A 12,874-nucleotide genomic window follows, 5' to 3' on the forward strand; every position below is an offset into this window, starting at 1 on the left:
CTTTTAAATTTCAGCATGTATCAGTCAGTGACGCTCTCTGAGTCTTTTCCTCCAGTAGCTTGAAACAACAGCAACAAAGCAAAACAAAATCATTAATTAAATGTTGTTAAAATAAAATAAAAGTCCTAAAATCAATATTCATGTAAATGTGTAGAACACTGTATAGTTGGTAAGGCTGTAGTTATTTATAGTATATAATGACTTAAACCAAATATAGCAGATGCTCAGTGTGTGTTAACAGAGAGCTAATAATGAGAATGAGGTGAGTCAGTTTTAAAGGGAACACAAAGGTTAGAAACATGTTGAACACAGTGTGAAGGTTCAACAGTCCAGATGTGTTAAGCTTCTCTGTCACACTGTCACTACACTTCCTGCTCTGACATCAACATCTGTCTGTCTGTCTGTCTGTCTGTCTGTCTGTCTGTCTGTCTGTCTGTCTGTCTGTGTCTGTGTGTCTGACAGGAGGCAGAGACCAAACGTCAACTGGATACAAAGACCTCAGAGTGGAGGAAGCTGCAGACAGAGGTACACACACACACACACACACACACACACAGAGTCCTCTCTGTCAGTGTTGTGTTCAGTGTGCTGTGGTTGGTATCAGCTGTGATCAGTGTGATAATGTGTGATGTGTGTGATTCAACCAACCTGCTGCTGACAACAACTACTTCCTGACCTGTTCAGAGGAAAAACACATTTCTCTCTTTATATTCTGCTGAGTCAGTAGTGATGTGTAAATGTTCCTCATCTAATACAATGTTTCTCCTCATCTCTCTCCTCCCTCTCAGCTCCAGGAGGAGAAGATGAAGAATATAAACTTGGAGAAAGAAGTGACGACCTTGAAGCAGGACATAAAGATGAAGGACACACAGGTTGATCTTTTCACCTTCCTGTCACATTTCTCTCTTTATATTCTCCTGAGTTACACACATACAAATCAAATATGAGACAAATAACAAGCTTCAACAATTATCTTTAGATGTTTGTTACAGAGTCTCAAACCTACAGTAGTAAGAGGAGCAGAGTGTGTGTGTAGTGATTGAAGAGTTCATGTGTCACTGTTGTCATGTCCCCTTACATGTCTTAATCAAAGATCATGTCTCTAAACTCAGCTCCAGGATGAACACACCAGGAGAGAAGAAGCTGAGAGACAAGTTCAGAGGAAGCAACAGGAGCTGCAGAAGAAGACACAAGAGGTTCATCACTTTACTTTCATCACTGTCACTGTATTTAACTGTTGTTGCTCTCTGTGTGTATCTTCTCATCAACACACTGATTTGTTTCCAGACATCTAATTGTTTGTTTCCTCTGAAAACATTTTGAAGAGGTGCTTTTTTTTCTTCTCACTGTTTTGCTATATTTTATTCCTTCTCAAAACCTCCTGTTGTTTATGTAATTTTCAAATATTAAATATATGAAACAAACCACAGTAACAACACAGATGTTCAACATCTATGCTCCACAAATGGTGGTTAGAGAACCTGAAAATACTGAGCAGGAGTGTTTTTGGGATCAGTTGAATTCCTGAATTAATCAGCTTTAAGTTGAGTTTTCACCTTAAGTGTGCTTGTGTTGTATAATAACTGCCAAGAGTAACAAAAAGAGCATGTCTTTTATTTTTAATCTTCCTTTTCTTTTCCTCTATGTCTCTCATCGCCCTCAGCTCGGGAAAAAAACAGGCTGAAACCATACAAGAGATCCAACTGAGGGTCTGGGCCATGGATCTGAGAACGGCACAGAGTGAGCACGCTGCTCTAATACAGAAGCTCTTAGGATGGAATGCTGATGTGTTGTCTTTGTTCTGCAGCACATTGACATTTAAACACACAGTGAGACCAACCACATGTTCCCCTCATCAGACAGCAACACTGCGGACAACCAACATAAACTCACATCACACACTGTAAGAAGTAACATTTAATACTGATCATCATCATCAAGAAATGAACATAAAGAGAGTTATAGTCTGTAATGATGCACGCTGAAACAATACATTTTACCATAGTCCAGAAAATTTGAAAATGCAAGGCACATTCTACATAAAGCACAACACAACACACTCCTCCTCTGAAGAAACCAAATACGTTTTGTAAGCACAAGGCAGCAGCACCTCATTTAATCGGAAGTCAAAAATTACAAATGTCAAAGATTAAAATGCCGATTTTTTATTTATTGAAAAAATATTATATTATATTATATTATATATAATATTTCGTATTTTGCTTCACATTGAATTTGTAAAGCATTACTTGACTTTTTAATGCAATATATATATATATATATATATATATATATATATTTTTTTTTTTTTACAAAGGATCCACTCTCAGTTTATCAGTAAGAACTTAAACATTTAGCTCTGAAATTCCCCAAACTCAGAATTATATCAATGTGTAGTTCCCCCAACCTAAAGGCACTTTTAGGTGTGGGACATGCAAACACTGCCACAATATGAAAAGAGACAATGCCTTCCTTGATGTTTTCAGTCAAAAGACATTTCATTGCTGCAGTTTTGCTAATTGTAACACTACATATGTTGTCTATCGACTGGAGTGTGAATGTGGCTGCTTCTATGTTGGCCGCACATAAAAGAAAGCTCAAAGAAAGACTGGCTGAACACAAATACGCCATACGAACTCAAAACCCAAACTACCCTACGGCCCAACATTACAAAACTGCTGGTCACACCAGTCCTGACACTTTAAAATGCATGGCCATTGAGGTAGTCCCCAGTAGCCTGAGAGGAGGGGACTTTTTGGATTTACACATTGAAGGCCACTGCTCATCCTGGTCTCAATGAAGAGACAGACTTTTCTCCCTTCTTGTAATATTGCTGGTAATAATTGTTTTCTGTTACAGGTATTAATATGTTTAACTATATGGACTACTCAATATATTTAAAGTGACAGGAATTATTTGTTTATTTGCAGGGTCACATGGATCATTCAGTCACTGTAGTCTTTGTTATGAAATGTTCAGTCTAAATATTTCATATATCATCATTTTGAATTTGCAGTCCGACTGTCATTTTGTCTCCCTTAATTTAGTCTCTCTGCCCTTTTTTGGCACTGAGTATATTTTGTGGGTTTTCTTGACGTACCAATGGCCTTTTACATATGTAGTGTGCTGACTGTCTTGTGATAGTTGTCTATATACACTCTGTTTGACAACCCTTTTGTGATGTTTTAACTTTGTTGTTGTACTTTTCCTGCCTGTCTCTACTTGTGGGCGTATTTTGAACGGCTGGTCACAGGTTCCTTTGATGCTGCTATTAATACGTTTCTGCATCAATGTCTTGTCATCCTTTGTTGTTGAAATCTGACAGTCACATGTGTATAAATTGTGTATTTGTATTTTTCATTATTCTGACGACGCTGTGATTCACACAATTGTTGTCATTTATATGTTTATTTACTTATTTTCTTTCTGTTTTCAGCATAGGCTGTTTGATCTGTCACATGATCCTGTCACATGATCTTTCACACGTTCCTAAAGTGATTTAAACACCTGTTTGTAATTTGACTGGTTCATATCCTGATGAAGACTCGTTGAGTCGAAACACGTTGATATCCCTGTGCTTATTAAAGGATTTTTAGTATTACCCCGGAGTGCCTCAGACTTTTCAGTTTGGACTGCATTTTTGAACATCTTTTGAAACTTTCAGTTAACAATCAGGACAGTCCTACTGTTTTTATTTTTATTTCAATGTGTGCTGTAGAAAAATGACTCCGCTGAGGTTCATGTAAGTTTCATTTTTTTTTTCTTGCATTGAATAACTCCACTTATGAAACCTTACACTGTAAAAAAAAAGAAAAAAACAGCAACAACAACCAAAACAAAACGAACAAAAACAAACAAACAAAAAAAGAAAGATGTAACACTAATGTAACTTTGATAACATCGTATCACTGTTGTCATGTTTCTACAGCAAAATAATCAGAGCTGAAGAGATTCTTGTTATTATGTGTTTTGTATCTAATGTTTACTGCTAATTTACATATCTTTACTCTGCTTATGTGTGTGAGTGTGTGTCGCAGAGAGATCAATAGCTTTATGTTGGTGCTCATAAACATATCAAGATTCAAAGTTATTTCTTATTTGTCCTGTAAGATTATGCTTTAAAAATAACATAGCTGTTGTGTGATATGATATGAATTGTATATCTCTTTTTTTATTTGCTGTGCTTCAAAATATGGTTGAATTAAACTGTTTCAACATTCTTTCTTTAGTTTACAGCTCTGTGATACAACATGCTCATTGTTAATAAAGATAAAAACAAGTATCAGGCTGCTTCGAATGCTGGTTAACAAAAGATGACAGAGATTCCTCAAGACACAAGTTAACTCTTAAAGAGGCAACAGATAGGATTCGGTTTTTTTTTAGCTTGGCGCCACCTGGCGTCAGCAGTGTTGTGTTGCACTGTCGCAACGACCAAATTGAGCGTGGGGATCAGAGATAATCAATAAAATGTAGGCTGTAAAGCCACCAGTATACCTCTATGGATATGTAGAATGAGAAGGTGTGTGGACGCTATACTAAATAAATGAGTAAAGAGACCGAGCAGCAATTATCAGATTTATCTGAAGACAAAACAAATAGTAATGCAAATAATTATAGCAGAATGTACAGTACCAGTACAAACAACAGTAGACACAGTGGAATTATACCAATATGCACATGTAAACAGTCTCCATTCTAGAATAAATGCCACCTTGTTGTTTTCTAATGTTTGGTATGACTAAGTCATGGTATGGTATGCTGTACATAATCACGGAAACTGTCAGTGTGTCATTCTGTCTGTCAGTCATTCTGTCTGTCCCACGTTTTTCTACTCACTGACGTGGTCAATCTATGTGAAACTGCACATAGGCATTGGGTATGGACTAGTTTATATATTTAGGAAAAGATGCTATCTGTTGCCTCTTTAAATTATCAACCTGTACAAACAAATTGTTGTGTCAGCAGAGCCTCCTGAACGCCTCTCTACACACATCACATGTATTGTCTCATGTGGTTTGTGTCTGAGAGGCTCAAATTATCACCAGCATCTGTCGAGTCTAAAACTAAACACAGAACAACATATACTTTAAAAACAGAGAACTCGTCTTTTAAAAATAGTTGATGCATCAGTGCCTCTGTGGTTTAACCTTTTCTGTTTCTGAGAAAGTCCAACAGTCACTGCAGGTATGAACATGTGACACAGAGAGCTTTGATACCTCACAGTCACACACAACTTATACAAAAACTAAACAAGTGAAGATTAAAGGTGAGCAACATCCTGATGACCTGCCAGATTCCTCAGACCGTGAGCATGATGGGACGCTCTGTGCTTCATTATCTTGACATGTTACCTTTTACATGAGTATCAGTTATGTTTGTGCAACTGTAACTCTGAGTTTCCCACAGTGCAGCAGTCCCACCAGCAGCAGCAGCAGAGGCACCATCACTATGGTGAACACCGTCCTTAAGACGAGGACGACATGTATGAAGAGGTCTGAACAGGGACACATGTCTCTGTGATGAGCTGCAGAGACAAAAGCATGTAACAGTAAGTGACAGGTTGTCTCTGAGAGCTGCTGGAGCACAAGTTGAACACTGACATTTTAAACAGTGTCATGTCTCACCTCTGACAGCCATCCAGCTCTCTGGTGATCCTCCAGCTCCAGAGATGTGACACTTGTAAAGTCCTTCATTAGACTTGGAAACACTGTGGATGGTCATCTCTCCTGTAGAGCTGCTCCTGATGAGGAGGCCATCTTTGTAGAAACCAGCTGTCAGGTTTGAGGAGGTTGTTTTGTTCCTGCAGCGCAGAGTGACATTCTTGCCTTCTGTCACAGGGAGAACAGGACTCTCCAGGATCACTGAACCAGCTGAACAACAACGGTTTTATAGGTTGTGATTCTTGTGATTCTAAGAAATACACTCATTTGCTGACTCTGTGGAAGTTAAATGGGGGAATTTATCTTGACAGAACCAACGTTTTTAAGATCTGTACATCAACATCTTCCTCACTTTCAAAAATAATCACATGGATTTCATTCAACAACTTTTTATTGAAACTTTTCCTTACCAGTGACAGAGATGTTGACACTGTTGCTCCTCTCTCCTCCTTCAGTCTCACACCAGTATTCTCCACCATCTGCGAGATAGGCTCTTTTGATGGTGCAGAATAGCACCGGCATCCGCTCATCACATGCAGAAATGAACTGCACAGTATTTCTGATCCCTCTCAGCTGAGTGGAGCCATCCAGACCCTCACAGTGAAAAGAGACAGTCTCAAACTCAAAGAGCTGCAGTCTGGTTGGAACGATACGGAAAGCTGCATCTGAGACGGAATCACATGGAAGAAAAGATTTCTCCAAAATGAAACTTACAATACTGCAAAATTCAATGTTAAATATCAAGACAAAGCCATGTACAGTATCTGCAGCTTGTGATGGACACAGTTTAAATTTGGTGGTGCACGCTTTAATATTCACTCTCAGTGTGGACGTTAATTTGAAACAGAGGTCAATTTCAGATTATTGTACGCAAGACAATTTTGTAACTTATACAGTGTTAGAATCAAAGCAATATACAATATTTAACTTAACTGATATCCAGGCTTTAGATCAGTGGTTCTCAACCTTTTTTTGGCCAAGCACCGCCAAACTGATACAAATTAGGTCACAGACCGCCATGTGATAAAATGTCATAGGCTTGATGCTGCCATCAAGAAAAATAACATATGATACAAAACAAAACATGTAAAATTACTGTGTTTCGTTAGTCATTCTTACTGTTGTTCTGAACATGAGCACTGAGCAGAATGACTACAGGCGTCACTGCAGAGACAAAGAATACAAACTGTTAATCACCCACACACTTGTCTACGATATATACAGGAATATGTAAGACTTAAAGCTGACACTCAGTACTCACACAGTCTGAAGCAGAGAGCTGTAACCTCCATGTTGTCTTGCTGCTGACTGACCCTCAGACTGAAATACAGCACAAGTTTAATGTAGACGAGAGCTTCCTCTTCCTGTTCAGTTTAGATCTGATGTTGAGGCAAAAGTTGGGGCCAACTCAACATACAACAAACAGCAGTGTGGTGAACCCTGTGGCTCAGAGGACAAGACGTTAACCTTGAAGAAAAGAGAAAAGAAAGACGAGTTGCACTTGACAAAGAGTTCTAGATATAAAAAGACCACGACCATGAAAGTCGTGTGTTGCTGACTGTGGGAGGCACACAACATACCTAGCAGAATGAGCATTCACTCTACACTGGTGGTTACTGTCTCTACGGACTCAGGTTAAACAAGCAGTGTGTGTCACGTCTGCTTCACCTCTGTTATTCTTACCCATTCTAACTCTGTTCCTTTTCGTTGCCCCAGGCCCACCTGTCTCAATCACCCGTTCTCCGTTTCCTTTCAGGAGGTTAAAAAGCGGGGAAGTCACAACATCATATTGTGTTAGATCATTGGGGTACAACACAAGGGTAGTTAAATCTGGGGCCATATTCACAAACATTCTGAGAGTCCTCTCAGAGAGCTCTTAACTTGGGCTAAAAATGTTCAGTAAGGAGTCCTGGCTGGAGGAAAGTTCTCAAAGCAACTCTGTGAGAGGAAGGGACAGCAACTTTTACCTCAGTGAGGAGGTGTGGTCGACCCTGTTGCTAGGTATGATGCAGTCATACAGATGTGATTGGTTGTCAGAGACACAGCCTTCTGTGAGCCCGTAAGCTGTGAGCACACCCAGTGGAAATTAAATGAACTGCTGCTACGCAATGGATAAATACAGGCTTCTCTCAATAAAGCCATTACCCAACTAAAGTGCTGGGGCAAAACAAAAAAGGAGGCCAGCTTTCTTCTTTCAATCCGAAAGAAACTATCAGGAAATATAACATTACCAACATTTTAAATAAAAAAAGAAAAGAAGAAGGAGAAGAAGAAGGAGACTGGTTATCTGAGTTAACAAACCCCCTTCTAATGGTCTGTTTTCACTTTCATTACAGTTGACACCAGTTTTTCTGTTGCTACAGCGCTGCCTCTTGTCATCGTGGGTTGCTTTCTTTGATGGTTTGCTCCAGTGACGACCACCTGTGCAAAGCTTCACCTGTGTGACAACTGATGATAAACAGAGGACTAGTTCCTCTATATAGCTCAATATATCCAGTCCCGATCCATCAAAAAATGCCTTGATCAGCTTCGATCCTGATCTTTGAGCCAGGATCGGAACATCCTAAGCTATTACTCTTCCTTTCCTTGTTGTTCTAAAGACGTCACTCCTTTAGCGCCTCGTTATTACCAAGCTGTAATGTAAAGTGCAAGAACAAACCTCAAAATCGACGACCCCTCTTCTCCCTGTCAAACCAGCACGTGTGTTGTGAGACCTTCCTCACCTCTGTCTGCAGGAAACCAGAGAGAAAGGTGTGTAGCTTCTAACTCCTAATACTCCTAACTTCTAATCTCTGTGGTTTGGAGTTTAGTTTCTCTCCTGCGTCCTGTTTGTGCTTTAGATATGCTTTATTTTACTGTTTCATGTTCGCTATCCACCGTATTAGTTGTGTAAAGTAGCTGCTCGAAAACAATATTTCCTTATTTTGCTGCTTCACAATAAAAGTTTTAAAAGAATACTCTGACGATTTTGGAGTTATGCCCTTTCTCTATCATTTTCATATTGAGACAACATGATCGATATTTTTTTTGTGTCTGTACGTCCAGGGGCTGGGTCTCAACGCTAGCATTGCAGCTTAGCTTAGCGAATACAATTGAAGTCTATAGGGAGTCAGTAGCCTGCTCAGTAAAAGTGAACAAATAAACGTTACAGAAACCCTGAAGCTGGTATTTCTACATGTGCATTCAAAATAAACATGTTTAAACATTAATTCGAAAAATGAGAGTCCTTTTTAGTCGTTTTAGAAGAAGTTTGATACACGGAACTATAGTGTGTTTATGCCCTGCGCTGTGATGCATGGAGGGATACACCGGGGAGCAGGCACAGGCACAGACGTAGCCTGTAAAAAAAACTCAGTTGTTTATTTAGCCTAACAATATCTCCAGACTATAGTAGCTGCAATGGACGACTTTGAACGCGATTTTGAAGAGTTCCTTGTAGCGGACACAGATCCAGAGCCCTACCTGTTTGAGCCGGAGCATACAGATGAGGAACTCCAGGTGTTGGATGCTGAGCGGGCAAGAAGAGAGGCTGAATCCTCCGAGGCAGCGGAACAGCAAGGGACCAAGGGGAGACGGAGGTCAGGGGAGGATTGGTGGTGTAGCTGTGGGGCTTGCCAACCTCTGCCTACGGAGGTGGAATCATTTTGCTGCACAGAATGGGATTTGGTGCTACCATCGTTGGGGAGATATATCATCAGGAGGAAAACTGCCGCAGAGAGTGCATCACAAGGAGTGAAAACTTTGCAGCAATCACTAATCCTGGCGTGATTGAAACTTTTTTTCATGTTCCTAATGTGACCTGACCAGAAGGAGGGCAAGGTGGCTTTAAACTACACCTTAACCTGGGTCCACCAAAGACTAGTTTTTCAAGGTACAAGTCATCACAGATAAGTGTAAAGGATTGGCAGAGACGTAGCTTCAAGTTCAATTGTACAATATTTATTACAAGTTAAAAAGAGTCAACATTTAATGTCCACTTAAAAAGATAAAAGTAGCATTTGCCAGCAATAAAATAGTTGACAGTGCAATAGGTCTAATGTTGGTTCTGCTTTGGAGCAGCTGGGGGGGGGGGCAAGCGGTCACCTTAATTAAAAGGACAAAAACACACAATTAACAATAAAGCTGTCTAAGGGTATAGGCCACTTATCCACTCTTACTTCACCATGTGCTTCCTGTAACCGGGGTGGTTTCACACGCACACCATCACAGCAATCACACACTGCAAAATTACTGTTTCACTGCAATCATCACCCAGAGTGTCAATAGCCTACTTCAACTGGGGCCCGTTGTTCGAAAGTAGAATTAACCAATCCAGGATAAGTGGAGAAGCGAGGCTGGACAAATTCCATTAAGTCCATCCTGGCTTAATTGGCTGTTGGAACACCAAGCCAGGCTGAGGAGGCGTGGCTTTGTCAAGCCAGGTATAACTTATTCAGGTGAGTGCGCGTCCACGGGTTTCTTAAATAGATCCCGAGATCGATCACAGATTCACCGATGCAGCAATGGAGAGGGCACGTGCTGCATACTTCTCACCCAGTGAGCAGGTCTCATCATGGACACTTATGAAGAGGTAAAGCATATAATCACAAAGAAAGGAAACACTGCAGCGATAATAAAGCAGAGAGAGAGCGCGTGGTTAACAACTGCGGACTGACTGAATGCTTAAGTAATCTAAAAATATACACTTGCGGCGCAAATGAATCTGTCATAATTACAATTAAAGTTCCTTCCACAAATTAACAGTTGTACACTTCGCCTTAAAGGTGAGCAGTGGATATAATATTACTCGGGAACCAGTTGCTGATTTCACACCAGCGGAAGAGCTCGTCCTGGATCAGAACCAGCTACAGACTCTGTCCCACCCACAAAAACCGCCCTCTTCATACAAGGTACTTTATTCCAGTATACTGTACATGGAATCAATCATTTTATTCATTCATTAATCAACCAGTGGTGTTATGTGGACTGTCTGACTTTGGATTGTCTTGCAGTGTAAGACAAATTGACAAATTAAAAGAAAAACCTTGAGGAAACTGGACTTGGAAATTAAGAAACTAGAGAAAGAAGTAAGTGATTTTAATGCACATTGTAAGCATGATGCAATGTATTAATCAACGTTATTTCTCTCTTTCTCTCCACAGCTCCAATCAGACAGTCTTTTAATGAGGGTTTTTTTTTTTGTTAAAAAAGTTGCCTTAAAATAGTTGCCTTTTTGCAGTTCTTATCAAATAGCTGCTCATAGCAGGGTTGTTGAAAATAGCTGCTTTTTGCAGTTTCATTAAATAGCTGCTTATATCAGGATTGTATTCATGTTTTGTTTTTATAAAAAGTATAAATCGCTTAAGATAAAAGCAAGTCATCTGAGGAAGCAGATAGCCCTGGCAGATGTCAAGCTCCAGTGTGAGAAGAGGAAGCTGCAGGACATGGAGCTTGACAGACAAATTAAAAGAGAGACCTTAAGGAAACTGGACTTAGAAATTCAGAAACTACAGACAGAAGTAAGTGACTTTAATGCACACTGCAAGCATGACTGTGATGCAATGTATTAATCAATATTATTTCTCTCTTTCTCTCCACAGCTCAAAGCAGACACTGACTGATTACAGTATTTTTCATTTAAATAAAATGAGGTCGAAGAATATTGTGGTTTCATCTTCATGTTTTCATTCATTGATGTAAAGTACACTGGAGTTATTGGTCCAGTTAACTGGGAATATAATTTGGGAAGGTCATACAGTTATGACACCTAATAACCACTAATTGTGTTAATGCCAAATACACCTACTTGTATGTTTATTCCAACAATTAATTCTTATATTGGTAAAGATATGTGCATGTCAAAGTATGCTTGGGCTATGACAAAAATAATGTTTTAATTTTTTTTTTTTTTTATTGTAGGCTTAATGTGTTTTGTACAAAAATGAGGCAAAGACGTACATAAGAACATGAAATGACGGTAAAACACACTTATTTCCGATCGCATTGACAGCTGACTGGACAGATAAGCCACCAGGCTAAACTAAGCCTGGTTGTTAGCCTGGTCGGGACCAGGCTTAATGCACAGAATAAATCTCCATGGCAACATATGTGCCTCTGCTTTCGAACAACCAAATCAACGCTAAATTAAGCCAGGATAACCAACATATCCCAGCTTAATCCCTTATCTAGGTTTGGAACAACAGGCCCCTGCATGCAAGTGCTCAGGAAACCACACCAAACCCAGTGGCCAGCGTCCCTGGACAGCCCAGCAAAATAAAGACAATAACTTTATCCACACAGATAAAGGTGAAACAAAAACAAGAGTAAATAATTGAGTACAGAAAAATAATTACCAAACAAAAGGATAATTTTAGGCAAAACAAACCACTAGGCACAACAGTGGCAGACAATCGTCTGCTGTCTATGAGAGCGAGTTGGCGTCTCCCATATATGGAAAGCGGAAGAGCATGACGCAGTGAGGGTAACCTGTCATGTAAATTTGCGGTGCAGTTACTGTGCAGGTAACAAATAGAGGCAGTAAGCAGCAGAGAGAAGGGACAGAGAGGGACACAAGCACAGCCCTGCTACACTAAGATAAACTGGAAAAAACGCCCCAGGCCTGCAGGAGCCGATGGACAGCTTTCAGTCGAGTGAGTAATATTGTCCGTGTTGTCTCTTTGTTTGCTTTTACCGAGTGACCCAGCATACCTGTCCCAGAGCCAGCTGCAGCTGTTGCTCACCGGTGTAACCCTCCACGCAGGGCGTAAACACTAGTGATGGTGAGATGAAGCCTCATGAAGCATTGAAGCTTTCCAGCAAATTGGTTTAGAAAATAACGGACTGGACCTGCCCACCTGCTGTGCCTGCCTTGGATTTTTTTGGTCAGCTGTGTATGTGTCTGCATTTAAGCCCCCTTCCTTTGTTGCCAAAATTTGTTGAATGTGATAATATCACACATTTTGTCCTTAGGTGAAGGTTGACATGATTGGCTCCGCCTCAGCCAACAGCAGAAAGACATTATGCTTTTTTGCAGCCAGAAATCTTTGGTGAAGAGCTCCTACAGGCAGATTTAATATTACATTGTGTAAAATCTGAGACACAGTATATTAATGCTGTTTGGCTTCAGACAGTGTGAACCTCAGAAACAAGTCCTGTTCTGCCCCCTGCGGTCACATTACAGACCCAACAACAAGCTCATGAAATCCCCCTTTTCCCAAGTTGTTGATTCTGATGGC

General features: G+C 40.1%; 2 protein-coding genes across 7 annotated transcripts in view; one reads left to right on the plus strand and one right to left on the minus strand.

The window, feature by feature from the left end:
* The window catches only part of LOC117245898 (uncharacterized), a 112,952-nt gene extending 109,351 nt beyond the window's left edge, over positions 1-3,601 (plus strand). For all 6 annotated transcript variants that reach the window (XM_078163806.1, XM_078163814.1, XM_078163813.1 and 3 more), the window contains 4 exons: positions 463-525; positions 789-872; positions 1,113-1,196; positions 1,664-3,601. In XM_078163806.1, the coding sequence (XP_078019932.1) occupies positions 463-525; positions 789-872; positions 1,113-1,196; positions 1,664-1,684 (252 nt within the window). In that variant the 3' untranslated portion in view covers positions 1,685-3,601. The remainder of the gene's footprint in view (positions 1-462; positions 526-788; positions 873-1,112; positions 1,197-1,663) is intronic.
* Positions 3,602-5,369: 1,768 nt separating this feature from the next.
* On the minus strand, positions 5,370-6,961 carry LOC144459919 (low affinity immunoglobulin gamma Fc region receptor II-like). Its single transcript, XM_078164740.1, has 5 exons — positions 6,922-6,961; positions 6,780-6,824; positions 6,071-6,325; positions 5,625-5,870; positions 5,370-5,524 (listed from the first exon to the last, which is right to left on the minus strand). The coding sequence occupies exons 1-5, from the start codon at positions 6,950-6,952 to the stop codon at positions 5,370-5,372; spliced, it is 732 nt and encodes a 243-aa protein (XP_078020866.1). The 5' UTR covers positions 6,953-6,961.
* Between the last annotated feature and the right edge of the window lie 5,913 nt (positions 6,962-12,874).

The sequence above is a fragment of the Epinephelus lanceolatus genome, chromosome 22 (genome assembly GCF_041903045.1).
Source record: "Epinephelus lanceolatus isolate andai-2023 chromosome 22, ASM4190304v1, whole genome shotgun sequence".
NCBI classification, from domain to species: Eukaryota; Metazoa; Chordata; class Actinopteri; order Perciformes; family Serranidae; genus Epinephelus; species Epinephelus lanceolatus.